This window comes from Nelumbo lutea, chromosome 2 (assembly GCF_056320005.1).
Source record: "Nelumbo lutea isolate HS-2025 chromosome 2, American lotus-T2T, whole genome shotgun sequence".
NCBI classification, from domain to species: domain Eukaryota; kingdom Viridiplantae; phylum Streptophyta; class Magnoliopsida; order Proteales; family Nelumbonaceae; genus Nelumbo; species Nelumbo lutea.
In genome coordinates, this window is record NC_142685.1 from 13,207,904 (window position 1) to 13,232,310 (window position 24,407).

The 24,407-nt window shown below is 38.9% G+C and overlaps 3 protein-coding genes and 2 long non-coding RNA genes across 5 annotated transcripts; 3 read left to right on the forward strand and 2 right to left on the reverse strand.

Annotated features, from left to right (window-relative positions):
• The first annotated feature begins 6,554 nt into the window (after nucleotides 1-6,554).
• On the forward strand, nucleotides 6,555-9,093 carry LOC148868655 (cationic peroxidase 1-like). The gene is made up of 4 exons (XM_088973955.1): nucleotides 6,555-6,918; nucleotides 7,836-8,027; nucleotides 8,139-8,304; nucleotides 8,475-9,093. The coding sequence occupies exons 1-4, from the start codon at nucleotides 6,691-6,693 to the stop codon at nucleotides 8,858-8,860; spliced, it is 972 nt and encodes a 323-aa protein (XP_088830081.1). The 5' UTR covers nucleotides 6,555-6,690; the 3' UTR covers nucleotides 8,861-9,093.
• A 1,274-nt stretch (nucleotides 9,094-10,367) lies between these two features.
• On the reverse strand, nucleotides 10,368-11,482 carry LOC148868656 (uncharacterized). The gene is made up of 3 exons (XR_016108284.1): nucleotides 11,244-11,482; nucleotides 10,667-10,961; nucleotides 10,368-10,575 (listed from the first exon to the last, which is right to left on the reverse strand). It is a non-coding gene; the product is annotated as an uncharacterized LOC148868656 (long non-coding RNA).
• A 5,025-nt stretch (nucleotides 11,483-16,507) lies between these two features.
• LOC148868657 (peroxidase RIP1-like) lies at nucleotides 16,508-18,595 on the forward strand. Its single transcript, XM_088971829.1, has 3 exons — nucleotides 16,508-16,811; nucleotides 16,948-17,142; nucleotides 17,769-18,595. Exons 1-3 carry the CDS (start codon nucleotides 16,587-16,589, stop codon nucleotides 18,315-18,317), a joined length of 969 nt encoding a protein of 322 aa, XP_088827955.1. The 5' UTR covers nucleotides 16,508-16,586; the 3' UTR covers nucleotides 18,318-18,595.
• A 2,112-nt stretch (nucleotides 18,596-20,707) lies between these two features.
• Nucleotides 20,708-23,428, forward strand: LOC148868658 (peroxidase RIP1-like). Its single transcript, XM_088970776.1, has 3 exons — nucleotides 20,708-21,346; nucleotides 21,496-21,690; nucleotides 22,324-23,428. Exons 1-3 carry the CDS (start codon nucleotides 21,125-21,127, stop codon nucleotides 22,879-22,881), a joined length of 975 nt encoding a protein of 324 aa, XP_088826902.1. The 5' UTR covers nucleotides 20,708-21,124; the 3' UTR covers nucleotides 22,882-23,428.
• On the reverse strand, nucleotides 20,869-22,374 carry LOC148868659 (uncharacterized). The gene is made up of 2 exons (XR_016107429.1): nucleotides 22,233-22,374; nucleotides 20,869-22,039 (listed from the first exon to the last, which is right to left on the reverse strand). It is a non-coding gene; the product is annotated as an uncharacterized LOC148868659 (long non-coding RNA).
• Nucleotides 23,429-24,407: the final 979 nt, after the last annotated feature.

Here is a 24,407-nt window from a genome sequence, read left to right on the forward strand (position 1 = left end):
GCAAATTTCACAACCTAACCTAATTAGAGTTGGGCATCTGCCAACAAAACACGTTCCAATACCCTCTCAATATGATCTGACACCACACCTAACTTAATCAGAGTTGGGGTCATTTACCAACAAAATATGTTCTAACACCCTCCCGATATGATCTAACACCATGCATCTCACGGTGAGATTGGGAGGTGAGAAAATTTTGTTGGGACTTATAATAAAAATGGAAGAGGGTGTTGGAACATATTTTGTTGACAGATGATCTAGGAGTATTCTGTAGTGTGGATGAGAAATTGGTGGATGTGGACCAGTCCACACAACACTCTGTAGCACCGACCAATCTACACCACACCACAGTCCACAGTTGTTCTGAACTATGAATAGATTGTGTAAACCGGAATAGTCCACACCCATGGTGGCATTCTGTAGGTGTGGTGTGGACTCCACACCATACTTTTTTATTCCATGTATCTCATATACATTTTATGAGAGATCTACATAGTCGGTCATGAATGTCTAATTTTGCATTTTATATGGTAAATAAATTGAAAAAAAAAACATCAATATGTAAACAATAATTGTATTTTTTAAATAATTAAAAATATTATTTTAATTTAAAAAAATAAAATATTTTTATTGATAAAAATATTAAAAAATTAATATATAAATAATGAAAAAATAGTTGAGAGGGAGAACCATCAGACCTGTACTAGAATTAACATTAAAAGTTATTATTTTATTGATAAAATATTAAAATTTTAAATTTTAAAAATTATATTAAAAGATTAAATAAAATGAGAGTAATTGGACAAATGTGACGCAAGTGTATTACACTGAAACCTTTCCACAAACTGTCCACACCATAGTGTGGACCATCCATGAGAAAATACTGTGGACGATAAATTGGGGTATGGTCCGTCCTTGTTCACGCTACTTTGTGGATGGGGACCGTCCATAGATAGCAGAGCACCATAACTTATCGTGGACACACTACCGAATGCCACCTTAGACTCGTTTAACCAATCTTTGTTAATTTTGTAGGGAAAAATAATTTTTTGAAGTACTATGTCTGTAGTTGGGAATTTGGCTAGGAAATTATATCCAGATATACCAGCGTAGTAATTTTGGAAAAACAAAATTGCTCAATTCCTCGGTATAGGGTGACTACTGGGTTGCAGTTTGAACTTTGAATGAAGTGCCATGCCATTCTCACGCATCTTTGAGTTTTCCTCTATCGGAGGTTGTTGTCAATACATGTGAACCAAAAACTAGGAGAATTGGATGGTTTCAATTTTCAAGGGGCTCTTTCCATCAAAGAAGAGAACTATCCAAGCAGTAGGAGGTGCAAGTGCAACATGGGTTTGGTTGGGTTGGATTGATCGATCATTTGTTAAATTTTGAATGGATCCAAACTCTAACCCAAGCCCAATATCAGTTTGGGCATCCTGAGTTTTTTTTTTTTTTTTCATAGAAACCTGGATGTGCTACACAAGCCTGGGGGTAGCACGTCCCCAAAAGTCTCCTTTACAAATACAAATAGCTACTAAACCACTCGGAAGATTACAAAGATCCAAGATGCAAGCAACCTAACCTAGAATGAGCTTCATTAGCAATCCTCTTGATTTGCCTCTCTAAACACGTGTCTGTAGCTTACTCAACCCTCTAGTCGATCCTTCAACTTTAGACAATCTTGGATGCTATTCCTTACATTCCAAGGAGGATGGGTCTGGTTCCTGAGACCAGAGGTAACAAGCTTTGAATCCCCTTCAATAATCACCACCTCCGCCTCTCTGAAGTTTGTCGTTAGGTTGTAAGCCTCCCACCCAGCCCAAGCGTCTGCATTGTTGATCGTAGAAACACCAAGAGATAGCCTTTGAAATCTAGAATCTCACCCCTATGGGTCCTAGCCACCGCACCAATAATACACATAATCACATACCATTGGTATGACAAGAAACATCAACGCATATTGGGACGTGAAAATAGATATTATTTGACATACCCATCACCCTTGCATGGGAAATGTTTTTCTTTGAATCAACGTTCAAGTCTGATTTTTCTTTTTCTTTTTCTATTTGGGGACAATGGAGAGCCAAAACGTCATCAGTTATTTTCTCAATTCCGTTCATTTGGGTCATCGAACCACCAATCTTATTGCCAAGCAACCCATTGCTCTTAAGCCCATGCAAGCACATGCCTACCATTGGGGAGGGGGGGGGGGGGGGTTCAAGACTCACCCTTTCATAAGAAAGGACATTCGGCAAGCTTTCATTACTGCCCACTTCATTATACTGATCCTTTCTTCTTATTTGAACGTCAACCATTTTAATCTTTATGTTAATCCTTTCACGCCATGGTGAAAACTTGTGGTTGTTCTTAATTTGGTCCCATAGCAGAATTTGTCCATTCTTTATGCTAAAAAAATTGCATGTCTGAACTAAGAAATTTCCCCGATTAAAAATCTCAACATCTTTCATTGAATGGACTTCGCCAGCAGGACATTCCTTGACCACATTCCCGTTTGCCATCTCACAAACATGGGGGAAATTAGACAAGGAAGAGTTTCCCTTGAACTGAAAGCAAATGCTACCTGCATTGTTCAGTCTGGGATCACAATGTTGCTTCTGTGATTCCTTGTCAGTTTCATACCCATTATTCCTTAAGTATCGTTTAACTATTTCATGGAAGCTCTTCTTAGATCTCTATAATTTGCACATGTTTGATCTACAATGGCTTTTTCCATCATCTTGGTTTCATAGCACTTGGTATCCTAATTGTGAAGAGGGAATTCACCATTCTTTTTGATGGGTTTAGCCTCAGACTCCTTAGAGTAGAAAACATTGCATTGATCCTTAAAACATTTTTGGATACACGATTTGCGTTTCCTTTTGTTACCTTTAATTCCCATGATCCAACCTACATAAAGAATTGTTAGAAAACACTCAACACAAAACCAGTAAAAAAACTGAAGGGAGAAGACAACAAGAGGAGAAGTATGACAATCTAAAATTGGAGCAAGATTCAAAACAAACTGCTAAAGCCTAGAATAGAGAAAACTACTAAGAGAAAACCAGAAAAAAACCGGATAAAAAACTGCAACAGAGAAACTACTAAGAGAAGACCAGGGAACGAAACAAAGGATCCCCCCCCCCCCCCTTTTCTCTCCTCCTTTTTCTGCAAGTTCGCCTTTCGTTAGCTGCACTTTTAAACCTTAGCCGGGTTCATTTCAACTGTTTGGCTCCCTCGATTGTGTCATGGCCTCATGGGTGGAATCCTATTTTGGGCCTATGGAGCTTAGTCATTTTTCAATCTGTCAAGCTGTGGGCGGTAAGAACAATGGTTAATTGTCCGGACCTAGGCTTCTTTTGTTTGGGCATCCTAAGTTGAATCTCTACTGAGCATGCTAGTTTATATATATATATATAAACTTGCATGCTTCAAAAATCAAAATGATGGTTCCGTAGAGGTCTAAATTATCATTATTATGTTTCTAGTCAATTTTCTTTACCCAATCATTAGGCTCTACATCAGTCCTTAACAAGCATTTGGACGATGGCCTATAATTTGGTTTCTATCCTGCATCTTGGCTGGAGAGGTCACTCAAATTTTGAAAGAATTTATGAACATATTTCTATATGGTTATTTTTTATTGGGCTTTATGGCCTGGGGTAGGGTGTCTAGCTCTCCTTACAAATTCACTAGTTCTCCTCACAAGCCCTTTAGCTCTCTACACGAGTTCTTGCCTCATCTCACCCAGGGCCTCTGACATTTCTTATGGTTAGAGGTCTCTCTCAACAAGAGAGGTGACACCCAACTCCAGCAGCTTTACATCCTCACCCTTGTGGTCAATTTTGATCTTCATCTGTATCCATGCCTGTAACCGATAAAAGTTTAATACTTGGGGTTCCATTGTCTTTCGAAATATGTACATATTAACAAATAATCAAGGGTCTAAGGGATGTGTGTGTTTGGGGATAAAAGTTTCTTTTTTTTTTACTTTTTCCACTTTGAGAGTGAAAATGCATTTGTTACCAAAAAAATATTTAAGGTCGGTTTGATTCACAGAAATAAAGGCTAGGAACTGGAATCAGTATGCTATTTCCGAATTTCCGATGCCAACTGTTTAATTAAACAGAATCAGAATAATGACATTTCCCATTTGAGGGAATGATCATTTTCTCGCCCTCCATGAGAATGAAATCCCGTTCCAAATTTCAGCTGATTCCAATTTCTGTCTAAACGAATAAACATTCTGAAAGATTTTGATTGTGATTCCAACTACAAACCAATCCGACCCTTAATTATTTGCATATGTTACGATTGTGGGATGCGTGACCAAATAGTCCATGACAATGGTTGAGGAGTTATGGTTCTGACTTAGTATCTTACCATTACCGCGTAAGATTGACTTGTGAGGTCGACGTTGACAAAGAAGAACCTTAACCTTGGAATTTGTTGGTGAACACAAGTCAAGAAAGACGAAAAGGGCGGAGGCGTGTCTGAATCTCAAAAGTGTTCTCACGTCCTAATCCTTAGTGGAAAACCCCCATTTTTTTTTTGTATACTAAAAAATACAAGCCCTCTCAAATTAAGCCTAAACAAAACAACCATTCCATTCTTATTTTTTGTATTAAGCTCGTGGCAGAAAACACCACTACTCCTTGTTCAATGGAATGGTTGTTGGTATATTCATATTTTAGTAATAATAATAAGAAAGGTTAGAGGTAGGGGAGCTTGCACTGGAACCAATCTGCAGAGAGGAGAGGGGCATGCATGCATCTTTTGAATTTTAGCTTCGTGGTTCCTCCAAGCTATGATTAGATTAATCTTAAATGCCTACCAGCTTTAATGTTTTTATATATGTAAGGATGAGTAAACCAAATTAAAAATTCCATGAGTCAAAGGGAATGACATCCAGCTTTAATTTTTTTATATATGTAGCTTAATTAAGTGGGCATTTATATAAAAGCAACATCCTAATTAGACCGATTTTTTTTTTTATCAGATTTAGCTTTTCATACAACCTAAACAATATATATGATCGATTTGAGTACTTTCGGCTTTCCTAGAAGTAACCAATTCATCAGCAGCTATCACGCGGTTCAGCTACCACATTCGAATCCACTGTCTTCTTTTTGTCATTGCCCTGCTGAGTGTCCACAGTTCACACATGTCCTTACTCACCATGGAATACATACAGTACTAAGTAGATCATATCCATAGACTAATTAATCATCCACAACTTCATAAAAGATAAATTAAAAAAAAAAAAAACAGTGTGAAAAGATAAGACTTAGGAATGGTTGCAGCAGGAGCCAGGAAGTAACTCACTCACATCCACATTTCACAGCAGAAAATACCATGGAGCCTGACATGGTTAACCATAACCAGCCCATCATGGAAGCGTGTGGGACCTTTAAAAATCACAAGCCCATGAAATAAAGACTTCTTTCAATGCATGGTCATCTATTCTAATTCGTTTTCTTTTTTTTTTTTTCGTTTCTTTTCAAAAATTTTGAGCAATTTAATGATGGAATTAATGGGTAAGTGGTACTGTGGTAGCAATAATAAAATGGATTAATAACTCGTGGCCCGACCCGTCCTACCCAACCCACTTCCACCATTAGGTAGGTTTTGACTTGTAAGTTACCCGAGTTTGTGGAGCTTCCAAATTAAATTAGATCGCTTAGAAGCTAAGTATGTAGTAGTAGCCTCTAGCTAACGATTTCATTGACCAAATCACTCAAAACTGAGATTCCCTTTACGAGGTTCCGTTCACACGTACTCTTCATGAAATACCCTCCAATTTGAAGAGAATAACTCAAGCGTCATCGAGATTCCTTGATGTTGTTGGTACGCCATGGAAGCCTCCAGGTATTTGTCGAGATGAGAAAACCAATGGGTCCCCACCTAACATATTTTGTTGAAAAAGGGAGGAATCCGGGCCCTGGGCATTTTGTTGCATGTTGAGAGGATATGGATCATGGACCCACATGCCACATTGTTTGATCAACATAATGGAGTTCTATTTTGTGGGACATGCTAGATGCTACACTTGCTGTGTGGTAGGCCCTGGTCTACAAGTTACAACTTTCGAACCTTTTCACCGGACAAAAAAGAAAAAAAAAATTTCCATCATCTTCGTTGATTTCACACACACATAACGGAATGCTGATGTTCTGGGGTGTTTCACTGATGGTGATGGCGATTTTGTTGGATAGTCAAGTTTTCCTAGTTGGTGGGTCTATGATCCAACATTTTGTTTCGAAGCTTCAAGTAGGGCTGGGCTATTGATCATTATTTGGACGTGGCCGATGATTCATTCGTGCAAAGTAAACACAACTGAAAAAGATAACGCGCAGTCGCGCACTTAAACAAAATGGCGTAGGCCGATGATTCGTATTTTATTTGATTAATTGATTCTCATTCATTTTTTGACCTTGGTGGTTTGGAATTGGAAATAACACCGCCTGCGAGGCTGCGAGCTGCGAGTGCACCGCCCACAAAATAAACCAGATATATGCATGCATTAATTATTATAAATAGAGAGTGCAGAGAGCCCGACCAACACTCAAACCCAGAGAGCCAAGACAGAGCTAACAGCAAAGCTCTTGTCTTCTGTGACTTTCTGTCTATTTGTTTTGTTTTCAATAGGAATAGTGTGTCATCGTAGCTAGCTATTGTTCTCAGAAGTCCATGGCAATGGCATCCGTCTCTTCCTCCAGCTCCATAAGCTTGTGGTCCTTGTGTATGTTGCTGGTGATCTCAGGGATGGCGTCTGCTCAGCTATCCTCTACTTACTACTCCACCTCATGCCACGAAGCCCTATCCACCATCAAATCTGCGGTGACCTCTGCTGTAGCTAAAGAGCGCCGCATGGGCGCCTCCTTGCTCCGTCTCCATTTCCACGATTGCTTCGTCAACGCAAGTCCCTTGCTTGTTACTAATCCTTCCTTTAATTTCGTTAATTTTCCAACTCTGTGTGTGTTGGTGTTTGCAGGCTCAATTTAGTTCAATTAGACCTTATATATATATATAGCTGAGAATTACTCGTTCGCTCTACATCCGCTGGTTCATAAGAATGCACCTACAGAAGTACAGATTGCCGCGTGAAAGTGCATTCATTCAATGAATCACATATAATAGATTATAGATAGCGAGCCAGCAAATCCCGATGCACTGGAGTTAATCCATGCACGTATTTTCTTTGCAATGCTACAGCTACAGATAACTGCAGTCTTGGGCAGTTTTCCCATAGTTTAGGATTGGTTGTGGCATATAGATGATGGACCAAATTGCCTCATTCATTGCTTAAGCATTAGTTCCTTATAGGCCATTTCCTTGCACCTTTATTCTACTTTTCTAATGTGAGATTTTCTTCGATTACTCTCATACGTGAATCCCCAGTACAGAAATAAAACACTCGGGATTTTCTATGGTCCTGAGTTTGCGACACGGCAGTTAGAAAATTCTTCCGAGTTTGCGACACGAGTTCATACGTATACTCATATCGGGTTCGCGTTATACTTCTTTGTGACATATGCCATGTGTCAACACGAACCAGCTATTTCTTGTAACCGGCTACTGATGCTTTTTTTTTTTTTTGACAAAAAGAACCCGTCTGATGTAAACTAGTACATCCTCCAGTCAACTGGGTTCTTTTCTCTTAGCCTATATAGTTAGTTCATGAATAAGCTAAATGGGGAATAACACGGTTATAGCACTAGTTTTTTTTTTCTTTTCCCCCTAACCCGATCCATGCAACCGACCCGAGAGAGAGAGAGAGAGAGATTGTACTTTTTAAGAACGATGATGATAACTGTGTGTATGTTTCTGAACAGGGATGCGATGGTTCTATTCTGCTGGACGATACCACGAGCTTCACAGGGGAGAAGACGGCAACACCCAACGCGAATTCATTGCGAGGGTTTGATGTTATCGACACCATTAAAAGTCAAGTAGAGAGTGTTTGCGCGGGAGTTGTTTCCTGTGCAGACATTCTCGCTGTTGCAGCTCGGGACTCCGTTGTTGCTGTAAGCCAAACGTCACCTGTCAATATCGTTAGGCTCATGAGCTCCAATTATGGTTTGTAACCCTTCTAGATAAGCTAGTTAAAGCTTAATTTTTGTTCTTGATGTTTTCAGTTGGGTGGGCCTACATGGACTGTACAGTTGGGCAGAAGAGATGCGACCACTGCAAGTCTAAGTGCTGCAAACAGCGATATCCCTGCCCCAACCTTGGATCTTAGTGGCCTTATATCTGCCTTCTCAAACAAAGGTTTCACTGCCAAAGAGATGGTCGCTCTTTCAGGTAAAACAAACATTAATTTATGAGAATCAGCTACGTACTGCCTTTTTCTTTTCTGAATTCAAGTAGTGGGTTTCTAAAGCCAATGACGATATCCCATGCATTAAAACCGACCAAAGCATCATTCTCGTTCTTGCTATGCTATGTTGTTCTGTGTTTCCTTGTATATATAGGAGCTCATACCATTGGGCAAGCTAGGTGCACAAGCTTCCGTGATCGTATCTACAACGAGACCAACATCAATTCTTCATTTACGACATCGTTGAAGTCAAAGTGCCCGAGTGCAGGTGGAGACAACAACCTCTCTCCTCTTGACGCTACAAGCGCTACAACTTTTGATAATGCCTATTTCACGAATTTGGTGAACAACAAGGGCCTCTTACACTCGGATCAGCAGCTCTACAATTCTGGCTCGACGGACTCTCAAGTTAGCTCCTACAGCAGCAACTCCGCAACTTTCTTTTCGGATTTCGCAAGCGCTATGGTGAAGATGGGCAACCTTAGCCCACTTACCGGCAGTAGTGGTGAAGTAAGGACCAATTGCAGGAAAACCAACTAAGCCTAGTAGAGATCACCACTACTGTTGTGTGTTGTCGGAGTTGTACCTCCTTCATTCTTTTAAGTGTTTAGTTTCTCTTGGCTTCTTTGGAGCGCAGATTTAGCTAGCTTAATTAAGAAAGAAAATAAATTGGGTTTGGTGTATTAATATTAATGGCCGGGCAGTGGTGTTCATAAGATTGTACTGTTGTTCTTTTTAAAGTTGCTTTTACTAGCTTGGTTCTTTTGGCTACAGACTCTTTCTTGATATGTTACTGAACTGAATTGAATCGTGATGAGATTTACACGGAGAAATTTCATATCCATCCTTCTCCGTTTGGGAGAGCCACTCTTCAGCCTAGCTTTCCAGCCGAGATGCCGACAGCACCTGTGTGAGTACGTATTTGCATACTGATCGACCAATAGGATGACCCTACATCAAAAGGTGATCCTTGTATATGCGTCCTGACATTTGGCTAACTCGGTTGATGGGTAAGGGGGACGGGCTACCTCCAGTTGTGTTGTGCCCTTGCGAAGCCAAAAACAAATAAAAAAAAAGAGAAAAAAGAAAAAAAAAAACAAAGCCTTGTTTGGTTTGGACCAGGTTTAGGGGTTTAATTTGGGCTGGTCCAATAATCTGATATTTAAGTCCGAATTTGCCAAAAGAAAACAAGCCCAAGGCCCCAAGCTAAATCCAATTCAATTCGGACTGGGCTCAGGCTAGTTTGGTTGGATCTGAGTTGGTGTAATAGAATAAAATAAAACATGCAAATATCATTGAGAAAAAGAAATGTATAGACATGGAATGGATAATATGTCTATTGTGCATGAGTGTTGGCCTAAGTCAATTGTATAAATTTAACGAAAGATACTATTAAATTTATGTAAACAAATGTATGTCTACACACACATTGTTAAAGGTTCATTGGGCTCGGGTTAGGTGTCCATGCATTTAAGCTCGGGCTAAAACTACCCAATGTCTGAACCCATGTTAAGATCAAGCCCCAAGTTTTTAGGACCTGGCCTATATTAAAGCCCAAATATCAATGGTTCCAATGACTTTCTAGTAATAACCTACAGCAGTCACTCAGCAACTTTCCACTCCGATTTTGTGAATGCAACGGTGAAGATAGGGAGTTTTAGCTAGGTCTCTACCCGAAGGTGCCAACTAGCCTTCTGGTGAAGTCTCTAGCTGAGTGTAGCAGAGACCTGAGAATCTGGGATCGAGTTCCACTTTCACCCGGGTTTGGGGTTGGGCTACCCTACCCCATTTACCCCCATCCCAAAATAAATAAAAAAAAAAAAAAAAAAAAGCAAAACAAAACAAAAGAAAGAAAGAAAGAAAGGGAGAAAGACAAAGCTCTCTAGCCGGATCAGGAAGTAAGCAATTTTGCTGGACTACTGTGTTTTTCTGGATCAAGAATGGCCACTCCTAAAATTAACAAAGAAGAAAAGTAGAGTAAACCAACACGCCCAGCCTAGTTAGGGGCTGTTGGACCGAGAATGGGAGCCTGCGGATCTTGCACAACTGCACCATTGAAATTACTAGGAGTCTCATATATAAGTATTTTTGGTCCATGGATACTTACAGCAGAAACAGAATCACGATCTACCACAGCCAAGATACCAATCAAAGAGACCACACTGCCATAGCTAAACGAGTTAACAGCTTCCTTGATCAAATCTAGATTTGCTCCTCACATAGCGTGCCTCACACCAACCTCACAGCGCTTTTAGCTGTGCATGGAGAACATGAGAAGTAAATCCGGATTCTCCTTGATCATCTATTTATTTTGAAGCCTCTAATGGAATTTCTGTTGGGACTTACCGTCTTCTCCCCAGTAAAGTCAGGGGTATTGTCTAAAAGAACTGAACCATCACAGCCCTGAGAGTCTAACCACGACCAATTGAGAAGCAAATGTCTGTCATGATAGAGCTTTCACCTTCAATCTCTCAAGAGGAAGCTTCAACTACAGCAACATGTTTTTGTGCAAGTAAAATAAACATAAGACATTCATGATTCATAAGATGCTTGAAACCTTCTGGGTGGGCTTGATAGCGAGTTAGAAGCCAAGGATTTCAATGATCTGTTGGGCTCCGAGCTTATAGGCCCAAGAAAGTACCTGAACATGGATGAAATTTGTAAAGCTGGTCTCAGTCATGGCTAGCTTAATATCGACCTGGTAAACTTCAACTACTGAATGGCTCTCGGATTAAAGTTATACTAATCTAATGGGCTTGGTCTGAAATATATTATTAGCAAAACCCCTTCAATTCTGGTACGGTGGAAAAGGGCTAGGCTAATTATAGCTTAATCTATACCCGGCCCATCGACTGCCCTAATCATTGTATAGATGAAGGTGGATTTTTCCCTAAATATCTGAGTAAGAATTCACTAAACTTACGTTGACAAGGTAGCCATGGAAGTGCAGACGAAGCAATTAATGATGCTCTAAAGCTTGGCTTATTTTCAATAGCCTGCTCAACAATCTTCATTGATGGTCTGCAAGGCCTCAGGAGAACTCGGGAGCCGCAGGGCTGAACATGAGGGGATCACAACAGTAACAAGGTCGGCCATGGTTCCATGGATGTTAGCGGTGGTTCATGAAGGAGATGATGATAAGAAAAAGAGAGCGAGAGAGAGAGAGAGAGAGAGGGGGGGGGGTTGTTTATACAGAAGAAGGATCACAAAACTTTAGCTTACCTGTTCCCATCACCATCGGTTTGACAATATATTTTAACCAATTCAGTGTTATTGGTTTATGAAATATAAGGGTCACTAATGTCTTGGTCTTGTCAGTAATAACCCAATGGTTTTCTATGTAACACCTTTGTTGCAATGTTAACATCTTGTAAATAAGTAAACAAAAGTGATTTTGTTCAACGACAAGCAAACTTTTATTGGAACCATTATGATATGAACGTGTAATTAAAATAATTCACAGCTTTGTGACAGATGAGTATCAATAAGATTCAGTCAAAACCCAAAATAAGCGGCCTGGTATGGGGGCGTTCTCAGACATAAAGCATACAAATTCTGTTCTAATAAATATTAGTTGACCTTTCTTTTTTTCTTTTGATTTAAAATAATGTGAGTTGCCAATTAATTGAATATCGTGGTGTGATTAAATGCCTTAACGGGCCCTTGGCGCATTTTATGATCCTGATTCCTACATAGTACATACATAATTGTCCTCGCAAGCTTTGTGGAACACCAAATATTACACATTCAAGCAAGTAATAACGATCATGACTAATACCAGGTTTCCAGCTCTCCTATCCTTCCCATTTCGTTTCAATCATCTCTCCTCAATCCCTGGGAGAACCAGAACCTCTGCAACCGATTTGTCCATTGTCGATGGGCTTACACTACTTGTGCAAATGGATCAAGAGGAAATGTAGATGGGTCTAAGCTCATGCAACCCATTCCATGTTTGAAAATTAATCCGGCCCACGGTTGAATGGCTCCCAACTGAAATGTTAGTATACCAACCCAAAAGGCAGTACACTCGGATGACTTTTGTCCGTTTGATTATATATAACATTGTTCTTGTTTGTAGAGCTTCTGGTGAAAAGAAACTTTTCTCTATTGTCCAATTAAATGTATATATTAATATCAGATGGCTATGATTTTCTTTGAAGCCTGACTTTTTGGCTGTGTTTGGTTTGAAGGAAAAGTAGAGAAAGGAAGGGAAAGGTGGGGAAGCCGTTACAAACCTTGTATAAGTTTCTCTACCTTTCCTTTCTTTTCCTGCTTTTTCCTTCAAACCAAACATAACTTTTTATGTCTAGACTAGATAATCTAATGGGTTGGGTTGGACCCATACAGTGGCAGGTTCCAATGGTTTAAAACATGAAACATATGGCAAGTAATAGGGACCCATATGTACGAACAAATTATGTAATTTTAGGGTCCATTTGGTTTGCAGTTGGAATTGAAATCAAAATCCTCAATCAAGAATCGTCTAATTGGAATCAGAATGGCCTATTCTCATAGTCTGTTTGGTTCAGACAGGAATGAAAATGAAAATTAAAATCAGAAGAAATGGGATTTCATTCCCAAGGATGACCATTCCAGCAGCAAAGGAATGGGATTCCGATTCCACCCAACCAAACAGTTAAATTGGATTAACCCATTCCGATTCTGATTCCAGACCCTATTCATGCAAACCAAACGAGGCCTTAGTATTAGAAGGTGCGTAGCAATTTTGAAAGAGGAAAAAAAAAAACTGCATTATTGCTTGAACCACTTTTGAGAGGTAAACAGGAAGGAATATATAGCTGTTTCATTAGTTTTGTTTACAGACAACTTTAACTTCCCTCACCACCAAATATACATCCGACATGCTTCATGACAGAGTCCATGCGACATGTCACCATTTTGGGGGCTTGATAGATTCCACATGTTTCAGTTCAAATCCAAAATTAGGCCCGCAATGAGGACCACGTACATTTTATGGTTGGAATTGGATTAGCAGCTTGGCCTGAAAAAGAAAATCCAGCCAGATGATAACCCCTGCTTTCCGTTCAATTTGCCAGGCAAATAAGATGGTAGAATGAAGTGGTTTGGAGTTGTCATATGAACATACCAAATTCATAACTCTGTTCATCATGGAAGAAATTTTAGATTAAAAATTAAACACTAAAAATATGCCTTTCGTTTTTATGCGGGGTTGGTTTCTACACATTGAATATAGATATTGGCAGGTTAATTAATTTAGAAAAAAAAAAAAAGAAAACCTAAAAGAGATACTAAATTCGAAATATTTCAATTGATGCATGGGAGCTTGTGGACTGAAATTTTGGCCACAAATAGAGGGTAAAGAGAGATCAGAACACAAGCCACAAAAACCCACGCGTCTATTAATAACCATCAGTTGGTTTTGTCTATTCAGTGTCTCTTTCTGTGAAACAGTCATGGGGGCAGCCCCTAGCTAATTTGTTAAAATTTAATTTTGAAAGACTTTTCTTCGGGTGATAGCATGGAAGACAAGCAATTGGACCATCTTGGCTTGGGGTGGTGGTCCTCCCTCCTCCAAATACATCTCAATCAATCGTTTTCAGGATGGATGAGTAGATGGGGTTGTGCTACCCAATTTTCCTTGGTTCCCTAGCTGACCTTGAATCTTGATGTTAATAGTTGGGGGCGCCATCTCTTCTTTTTCTTCTTCTTCTTTATGCATAAATGTTATCTCGATTGATAAAATAATAAATAATAGAAAAGGGGGAAAGCAGAGAACTTTCAAACCAATCGTTGATTGAGAAATTGTGCATGGAGCTTAATTGGGTCCAATTGTCGGTTTGCTTAATTTATTAATGCAGTGGACCAATTCTCTTTTTTTTTTTGTTACAAGACATAATGCAATTAACATACTTTGGCGTTTCTTTCTAATCTGACCAGATATATCTACCACCTTAAACCTGTTTATTTCGTGGGGTCACATATCTAATCGTGTTGTCAGTCTCAACTCTCCAAGTGTAGCTGCTAGCCAACGCGCGCGTGAATGCATGTTTTGTGGCATTTTCTTTCTTCTTGGACGAATATTCCCTATTTGTGAGGTAGCAGCCACCGTTTTGGAGCTAGCTAGGTAGTAGATATACGTGCAATTATAATCGAATTGCCTCCAATAAAATCTGATCTGATTGTTTGTTTTGACAGGTGTAAATATATAGGATCTGATTGTTTAGATACGTCGTCACTCATAATATAAAAAATCAGCTAGTAAGATGGTTTCTATGAGATTGTCGGTCGGTCATATTCCATTAACAAGCTCAACTCAAGCTGTTTTTTCACTCAACTTTGCTGCTAGTAAATATAGTTTGAATTTAACTTAATATACAGTAATGTTGTCAATCAGAGAAGAATATATAATCGGGATTAGGTCAGATCATCATGGCTCCATTGCAGGTCATAGTCAGTTTGTCACGTCTAGGCATTCCACAGGATCAATCAATCTCATTATTCATTAAAAGAATTCATTCATTTATGTGACCATCATGCATTGAGAGATGGAGAGAAAGAAAGAGTTGAAGGTGGTTGAGTGCATTAAGCAAAGTTGACCCACAGGCCACAGCCGACTTGAAAGCTCCAGCTTTTCTATCTTCTCTCTGGGAGTTTGTGGGAGTCTACTTTCTTTATACTATACTGAAACATATAATTAGATAGGATAAATGAGACTAAGAGAGAGAGAGATTGAAACCAAAACAGCCATTCGACTGTAGCAAAGAGGGGCCGGCCGGCCGGGAGACGTGGTTCTCTCCATTAATTCCTTTGAGCTCAAGAAAGTACAACGCCAGATTTCTTTATACATATATAAATGCAATCACGTCACCCTTATTTTACTAAACAACATGATTAGAATTTAGAATTAATACTGATGACCAGCAGCAACTAGCGTGCGTATGCTGGTTTTGATTTCAGAGGTGATTCTAAATTAATATATAATATTAGTCATTCCAAATAATAATGGCTAACAAGATAAAATGACTGTCAAAGCATCAATAATCTGGGTGTTGGTGTTGTGTGGCGGCGGCCTTAATTATTAGTTACTCATACACATTAATTAATACTCCAACGATTTGGTTTCTGTCTGCTTCAAAGATTGTCCAGTTCAGCTGCGAGTCCCCATCTCAACTCAGTGACTCGATGTAAAAAATAAATTAAAAAGGCCTTTTTCAAGTGGCACTTTTTCCTAAGCCTACTCTGACTCTAATCTTAGGGTCCGTTTGGCATATTTTTTTATGCGGTCTTTTGGTACGAGTCAGGTATATTAATTTTTGGTCTGCTTCTATTTAGTTCACAGAAGATTTAGTCATAAAAAATTGGAGTATCAAAAAGATACGAAAAATTCATTTTGAACTAATTTTGGAAAATTTCAAATAAAACTTTTTATGTCTTTCATCTTTTATTTTCACACAGAAAGACACACCGAAAAATGGACATCTATCAATCTTACTTTGGGTTGTTCATATCTTAATGCACCAAACGGGCCGTTAATCTATTGCTTAGCTTAAAAAGTTATATGTTGTAGATGACGGTCGATATATATTCAATCAATATGCAGAATTTACATATAAGATGGATGATGATGGTCATACATACATATCAACATGTATGATATATAATTAATTACGAAGACGAAGTAGTTAGGCGCGCAGTCTCCCTAAGATTAAGACTGGTTCAAAGAAGCACAGGATGCTCGCTAGCTATTTCTTTTCAGCAAGCAACTCGGGTTACAACTGTACAATGTTGAATTAAACCAGACTCTTTCAAGTGGTGTGCGGTTGCAAGGTTTGACTGTTTACCCACTCTTCCAAGGTCCACAATATTAAAAACAGTCCAACATCCAAACATCCCCAATCCCCCCTGCTTCCCTTCTTTTATCTTTTGGAAAATTTCCAAAAGCCCCCCTGAATTGTAAGGGAGTGTGTGTATTACGTACTTTAGTACCTAATTCTAAAAAAAAAAAAGTGAAAAATATGGAAATAAAGGACAACAGAAGCCCACCACAGATGCCAAACCAATGGAGATAATGTGGCCACTATCCTCTTTCCATGCTTAAAATGTGAAAATCAAATAAATCGGGGAGGGGTGGTTGAAACATTTACATCGATCCCTATCTTAATGTCTACATCGATCTATAAATATTAATAGCATCGATCATAACGTAAGTATGTACGCACAACAACATTAGACATTGATACTAGTTAGTGGAGATCGAGTTGAGAGCCTTGTTGGCCCAATAAACATGGCTTCACATAGCAGAATGTTGATTAATCTCCTACTCTTGATCATGGCTATTGCTCTAGCAACCACAGCTACCTCCTCGACAAATCTCTCCCCCAGTTTCTACAACAGAGTGTGCCCCAAGGCCTTGCCAGCCATTAAGAAAGTCGTGGAGGCAGCTGTGATGAAGGAGCGTCGCATGGGAGCTTCATTGCTTCGTCTTCATTTCCATGACTGCTTCGTTAATGTAAGATAGAATTAATAGAAATTAATTAATATTGTTACGTTGTTCAATTCCCTGAACTGAAAGTAGTGTTGTTATTATTAATTCCTGGGCGATTAATAATTAAAGACGTATATACGTACGACTTTGGGCCATGCAGGGTTGTGATGCTTCAATTCTGCTAGATGAAACGACTAGTTTTGTTGGCGAGAAAACCGCTCCTGCCAACAACAACTCTGCTAGAGGATTTAATGTTGTCGATCAAATCAAGTCCGCGGTGGACAAAGTGTGCGGGGCACCCGTTGTGTCATGTGCAGACATCTTGGCCGTCGCGGCTCGCGATTCTGTGGTTGCGGTGAGTACTAAGTACTAACATTCCGCTCCGCAATCACATGCATGCATATATGCAGGATTCCATTAATTTTCTATCTATCTATCTATCTATTTATCTTTATCTTCTGCATCAATTGCACTTGGTTTTTACGACTCTCGAAGCTTAACTAACAATCCTCGCTTTTGTTTTTCTAACAACTGATGAAATTTATCATTATATAAATATAAATATCAAACACTTGTTCATTACAACAAAAACAGCAAGTTAAATCATATCCATGGAACGGCAACGGCTGTAGTAGATACTGGATATGGCTGGCTGCTTTAATTAATTCATTTTGAAACGTCAATATATAGCCGACATATATGTCTGATATATACTTGCTCATAGGCATTGTATAATGAATAATATTGCGTTGAAAAACAGAGCATATCCATCAATGGTTTGGTTTAAATTAAAGAAAGACTGAATTGTTTATTATCCATTTGTTTTTTTTTTTCATTAATCTTATCAAATTAATATGACAGTATCAGTGATTAATCGGCTTTACACTCGCCACATGCATTTATTATCGCTTGATAAAACTGTAGCTGTTGATGAGTATTAAAAGGAATATAAATTCATCAATTTAAAACCTTAATTTGCAGCTAGGTGGGCCAACATGGAAGGTGCAGCTGGGGAGGAGAGACTCAACCACAGCAAGCAGAAGTGCAGCCATCAATAGCCTCCCTTCGCCATTCATGGACCTGTCCGCCCTCCTCGATAACTTTAAGAAGCAAGGGCTGGACGCTAAGGACCTAGTGGCACTGTCGGGTGGACACACAATTGGATTAGCACGGTGCAGTACCTTCAGAACCCGCATTTACAATGAGAGTAACATTCACCCAAACTTTGCTAGTGAGAGGCAAAAAATTTGCCCCCGCTCTGGAGGTGACAACAATTTTGCACCACTAGACCACACAGGGTCACGCTTCGACACAATTTATTTTACAAACTTGGTGAAGAGAAAGGGTCTCCTTCACTCGGATCAGGTTCTACATAATGGTGGGTCGACTGATGCGCTGGTAAAGACCTACAGCTCAAATGCCGGAGCTTTCGCAGCAGATTTTGCAAAGTCTATGATTAAGATGGGAAATATAAAGCCATTGACCGGAAACCTGGGACAAATCCGAGTAAATTGTAGGAAGGTGAACTAGGACTCAAAACTGCTGTGATCCTATTAGTAGTTTGAAATTCATATAGTGCGAGTGCGTGTGCGCGTTGTGAATGTTTGTCTGGACTTAGGAGCGCAAGTGCAAATGGAGGGTCTCCTCTAGTCCTAGATTCTGGTTTTGTTAATTTCGTCATGAGTAGAAATAAGACTTGTATCTCTGTTCCGTGAAGAAACGGATGGAGATTGCAGAGACGCTAAGCGTCAGAGCTGTAAAGAAATCTGTCAAGTTATTTATGTGATTAGCATAAAACTTCAAATGTATCTCTCTCTCTCTCTGACCGGATAGATTTGACCATCTTTATTTGTGCATTTATCCTGAGAGCTTAGAACAATTGACAACTGTCCAAATATTTCCATTAAAAGAACATATTTAGAATAATTAAAAATGTGAATTTATATTTCTTCGGTGCTTAAACCTCCCTTCACTTTTCGTAATAAAAATGTGAATTCGTAATAGACTAGGACCTACATATGGTATTGATGATGTCATATGAAACTTTCCTTATTTTAGACCGTGTATGCATATATTGTTTTTCATAAAATATTTTTTTGGGTTTTTTATTTAGAAAAAGTATGAACAGGCCTAATGTAGATTTCTAATTTACACTGTAGAATTATAAACATTCAAAATATAAACAATCCGCATTTTAGGCATTTTTCAATGCAATGTCATTGAATCCGTCTCTGTCAGGGCAAGTTGATGCTTGCATCATTCTAGCAGCCCATTGCAACCTTGCATTGGGAATATCTCCCATAAAATAAATCACATAATTATAAAGATATTCCCAATGTAAAGCTGTAAAGGCTGTTGGAATAGACTTTGCCCTGACCGAAGCTGGACTCAATATCAGCATAATGTTGATAGTAAGAGTAAGAAAAATGGGAAAACACCAGTGTTTTTAAATTAAAGCAGACCAGACCGGACTGGAAAAATTGGGAACCGGTCAATGCCACCCCAAAACTGCTATTTGGCCCTAAACCATTGATTTGGTCAGCGAACTGCTGACCCGGATGGTTGAATTGTCGAACCAAACAATGATTTTTGGCTATTTTTTGTTTTTTAATTTTTTATTTTATTTGTCAGAGCGGGTTGTTTGTTGGATCCATTTTTAAAAACCTTAGAAAAACCAAAAAGGGTGTTTTCTTTGACTATACCTTTCCCAATTTTCAAGACATGGTATGAAAAAACATTTTTCAGAAAAATGTCTAACCAAACGTAAGGCATTTTACGGAAAAACATCATTGATGCCAAACATCAACACCCCCACCAAAAAAAAAAACTTTAACCTTGTAAAGATCAATTTGCATAATAATGTTTCAGAGGAACAAAAAATGAAAAAAGAAAAAAAAAAAACAAGTATCAGAATGTTAATGCTGTACCATCATGATCCATGATAGATTGCCAAAATCAATTGAAAGAGCACTTTTGATGTGAACTCAACGGCTTGAAGCCCAATTGATCTGTATGGCTTTATTTTCTGATTGATATGATTCCAGTGTTTTGAAAATTAAAAAAATTAACATGGGCAAAAGAGAGACGAGAGTTTTTAATTAATGATTCCCACATATATTATTCTGACTGATGAGGAAGGGAGGGGAAATTTCATCATTTAAAAGAAACTTGCAGGGAGGTTTAATTCTTTTGATCATAGTTCTTGAGATTTTTCCTGTTAAGAGAGAGAGAGAGAGAGAGAGAGAGAGAGAGAGAGGGCGCAGTGGCATAATGGTTGGTTCAGGTCATTCGGTAATGCACGCAACAAGGAATATTAGCCAAATAGGGTTAGAGGCCTATCAAAGAAAAACCATGTGGGTTGGACAATAAAACCAATTTATTATTTGGCCGGCCCTCCAATAATTGATGCGCCATTTTCCACGGCTTTCAGGGCCACCGAATGCAAATACTAATTGGCCAACTCCTAATTTGAATATCATTGCACCATATTGAAGCAAAAAAAAAAAAAAAGTATTTGTTGTGGCATTTTTATGATAAATATCCATTAACATACGTACCCATACATACATTCATTCTCTACATTAATCTGAGTAATTACCATGTTGCGAAGTTTTTTTTTTTTTTTACTCCATCTCCATGGTTCCATCCCCTTAATTAAACCCTAGTAACGTTAGTGGCAGCGGAATTTGATCCCAGATCTCTGTATCAACTGATCCACCATCACTGGGAAGGCTTTTGTTACCAAATATATATCGTGAATTAATATTGTAAACATGATAAGAACAATTAAGGCAACAACGACCACACATGGAATTAACTATAAATTTTAATAGGTCCTTTGTTGACATGCAACTTTCAAATCCAGCTGGACTTTATTTGATCTAGCTAATCAATTGCCTTCCTCTCTCTCTCTATCTCTCTCTCTCTATCTCTCTATCTCTCTCTCTTTCTCTCTCTCTACATTAAGCTACTAAGAAAGCAGCGGTTAAGAACATAACAATGGCGATGATGGTTCTTATCTGCGCAAGACAACAAGAACCATTCAAATTCTTCCAGGGTTTACTTTACAATGCTATATTACAAGTTGAATGTGTTTATTTGTAAAAGCCTAAAAGGGCTTTAAGTTTCAGTGTGGCTGTGTTGCATGCTTTTAAGCTTAATTTATAAAATACAGTTACAGGTATTAAATGTCCGAAACAAAACAAGCAAACAAACAAACAAACACAATGGCACACTGTAATCTGCACCTTTCAGTCTATAAATATCCATGGGCTATTAGGACGAATAGAAGCACCATTACTAAAGCCAATACCCTTAGCTACCTAGCTTGAGTAAAAATGGCTTATTATTCACGTAGGTTGTTTTGTTTCCACCTCTGCAACATGGTTGCTTTAGCGTTCATAGCTTCTTCTCACGCTAACCTCTCTCCAACCTTCTACGACAAAGTATGCCCTCAGGCCTTACCCACTATTAAGAAAACAGTGGAAGCGGCGGTCAAGAAGGAGAGTCGTATGGGGGCTTCCTTGCTTCGTCTTCATTTCCACGATTGCTTCGTCCATGTAAGATCATATCGCTGATGATATATATACATTACACCCATTCCATTATTAATTCCTTGTAGTACATTTTCAACTTCATGCACCCATCTCCTAAGTCTTGGCATGTCAACATATATATAGTAACACTGACAATTTTCTTAATTAAATAGGGATGTGATGCTTCAATTCTTCTGGATGATGCCACCGGAATTCAAACGGAGAAGACTACTCCACCCAATAACAACTCCGTTAGAGGATACGGAGTCGTAGATCAAATCAAGGCTGCAGTGGACAAGGTCTGCGGGGGTCCAGTAGTGTCATGTGCAGACATCTTGGCGGTTGCAGCTCGCGACTCAGTGGTTGCGGTGCGTATGGCTTAACCATGCATGCATCTAGCTATCTGCGCATATACATCCATCATCCATGTATGATATGAAAAACTCCAACTCCAACTTCTCTCTCAAATCATCCCCGGCCGGATCAGTCTCCCCGGCTCCCGGGGGGCGTCACCTCACTGGTGGCTGCCCGCCCCCTATATATACATCTATTGCTCCTATATATATATATAACTAATTAAAAAGGGAGACGATCGAGTTCCACTGGAGCAAGCGCTCAGTTCCACTGCCTTTAGTCAATCAATCTCTCTACGTTTTCAACCCCAAGACTACCTTTACGTTTTCACTTCATTTCCATTGCTGCCCCTCCCCCCTCGATCTGCATATAATTAAGCTGAAACTTTTTATTTCTTAGCCAATAGCCATCGATATATATATATATATATATACATACATATATATATATATATATATATATATATATATATATATATATATATATATATATATATATATTGGTTCAGTAGCTAATAAAATCAAATAATTAACCCACCCAGTACACAGAAACTAACCGGTTAATTTGATGTAGTGAAGGTTGTTGGGTTGTGAGTATGTTTTCAACTGAAAAGTGAAAATTAAAAGCTGTACTGTAACTGTACACAGCTAGGCGGACCGACATGGCAAGTGCAATTGGGGAGAAGAGACTCGAGCAGTGCATACGCAAATGAATTTACGGACCTCCCAGGACCAGCATCGAACCTCTCGGCACTCATCACCAACTTCAACAAACATGGGCTGAACGTTAGAGACCTAGTGGCGCTGTCCGGAGGACACACAATTGGGTTAGCACGGTGCACCAGCTTCAGAGCCCACATTTACAATGATACCAACATCCACCCTAGCTTCGCCCGTAACAGGCAAGCAATTTGCCCCCAATCTGGTGGAGATAACAATTTAGCTCCGCTAGACCACACAGCCTCACTCTTCGACACTGTCTACTTTAAAAACTTGTTGAAGAGAAAGGGTCTGCTCCACTCGGATCAAGAATTGTTTAATGGAGCTGCTGGATCTACCACCGATTCGCTGGTAAAAACCTACAGCTCAAATTTCGGAGCATTCGCATCAGATTTTGCCAACTCTATGATTAAAATGGGAAATATAAGGCCATTAACCGGAAAACAGGGGCAGGTTCGAGTAAACTGTAGGAAGGTCAATAGTTGATTCATTTTTATTCACAAAATGGTTTGATGGTTTCCATCGTGACTCGTGAGTAGTGAGTGAGTACGTACGTACGAGGCCCGGGGTAAACATGCACTTGCACCGCATGTTAATGGGATTATGGAAGGGAATAAATAATTAATGGTACTATTTTTATATGGTAGAGGCCTAGAGGGAAGAGGCGGTGTATGATTATGGTTCTTACGTAAATTAATTGTCCAATTTTTTTCTTTTTTTTTTTTTGAAAATGACGTAAATTGTATGTGAATAATTAAAGGGATGGATGGATCGTGTTAATCTCTCTCTGAAAACTTGTCATCCGGCCGTGTTAACACTGTGGTGTTGATGTTTGGTTGGAGGTGTGTCGGTGCGCATGCAGGCTGGAGTTGCAGACATCTTTTGTCAACTGGCTGTCATCCCTAGTTTGATATTTTTTTTGTCGTTGGAAATTTGGAATGGATGATAAGATGTGTGAGGTTCTGCTTCTTTATCTTATTAATGGAACTCCGACCTGATATTTGGAATGGGATAAAATTAATTTGTTTGTTTATTCTTCTTTTTGTGCTGTGATGAAAAGTTTACTTTGATTTGGCAACAGAGTACATTTGTATAATGGCTTAGATGATGAGTATAACGTAACGTGGCGCCATAAGATACATATATAGCGGATATGGTCCGTTAATAAATGAAGGGACTTTACCATTGAAGTTGAAGTGATCATTCTGACTTGAAAACAAAAACAAAGCAGCACATAGAAACATAATATTATATATATGTATATATATATTTGAAAGTGATAGTTTTGCACTTTTGCTCATGTTAATTACCCGGCCCCGTGAGAGAGAAGCTTTCACTTACTTTTGTCTTTTGGCAATCTCCCAAACAGTAATAAAAGTAATTTCTTGCTGATGTTTGGTTTCGGAATTCGGATTCATTTTTGTGTTCTGATCCTCCTAAGATGCAACTAATTAAAATGCTGTTTTAATTGACGATAATGGAAGATATATGCCTACCATCCTCATCATTCAGCGCACAACTCTGAATGACCGAGCAATCTTTTACTGCCCAAACAGAGTCCTTGTATCCCTCTAGCTACCACAGCTTCACCTAAATCCTCAACACTTGGTCATTGTGTTCTTAAATATAGGCTCAGGCTCAGGCCCAACAAAGTAGTATAGTGCACTAACTTAATGCTTCATGTCCGTAGCAAAAAGATGAACTTTAACTACCGGCATTTTGGCCGTGGCTAAAACATGTTTGTCCGGGGCTAAAACATACATATAACCACGGTTCTAAGGTATTCGTGGCTATATAAGTTACAACAGTAAAAGTTATTATAACTACGGTCATTTAGTTCGCATTTAAAGAGCATTTTCTCTATGGGTAAAAGTTATTTACAACCACAACCACGGTTTTCAGTTATCTGTGGTTTATATTTAGCTAGTCGTTTTATCCGTGGCTAAGTAACACTTTATCCGTGGCTAAAAGTTATGTATGGCTATTGTAAGTTTATTTGAAAATATTATAAT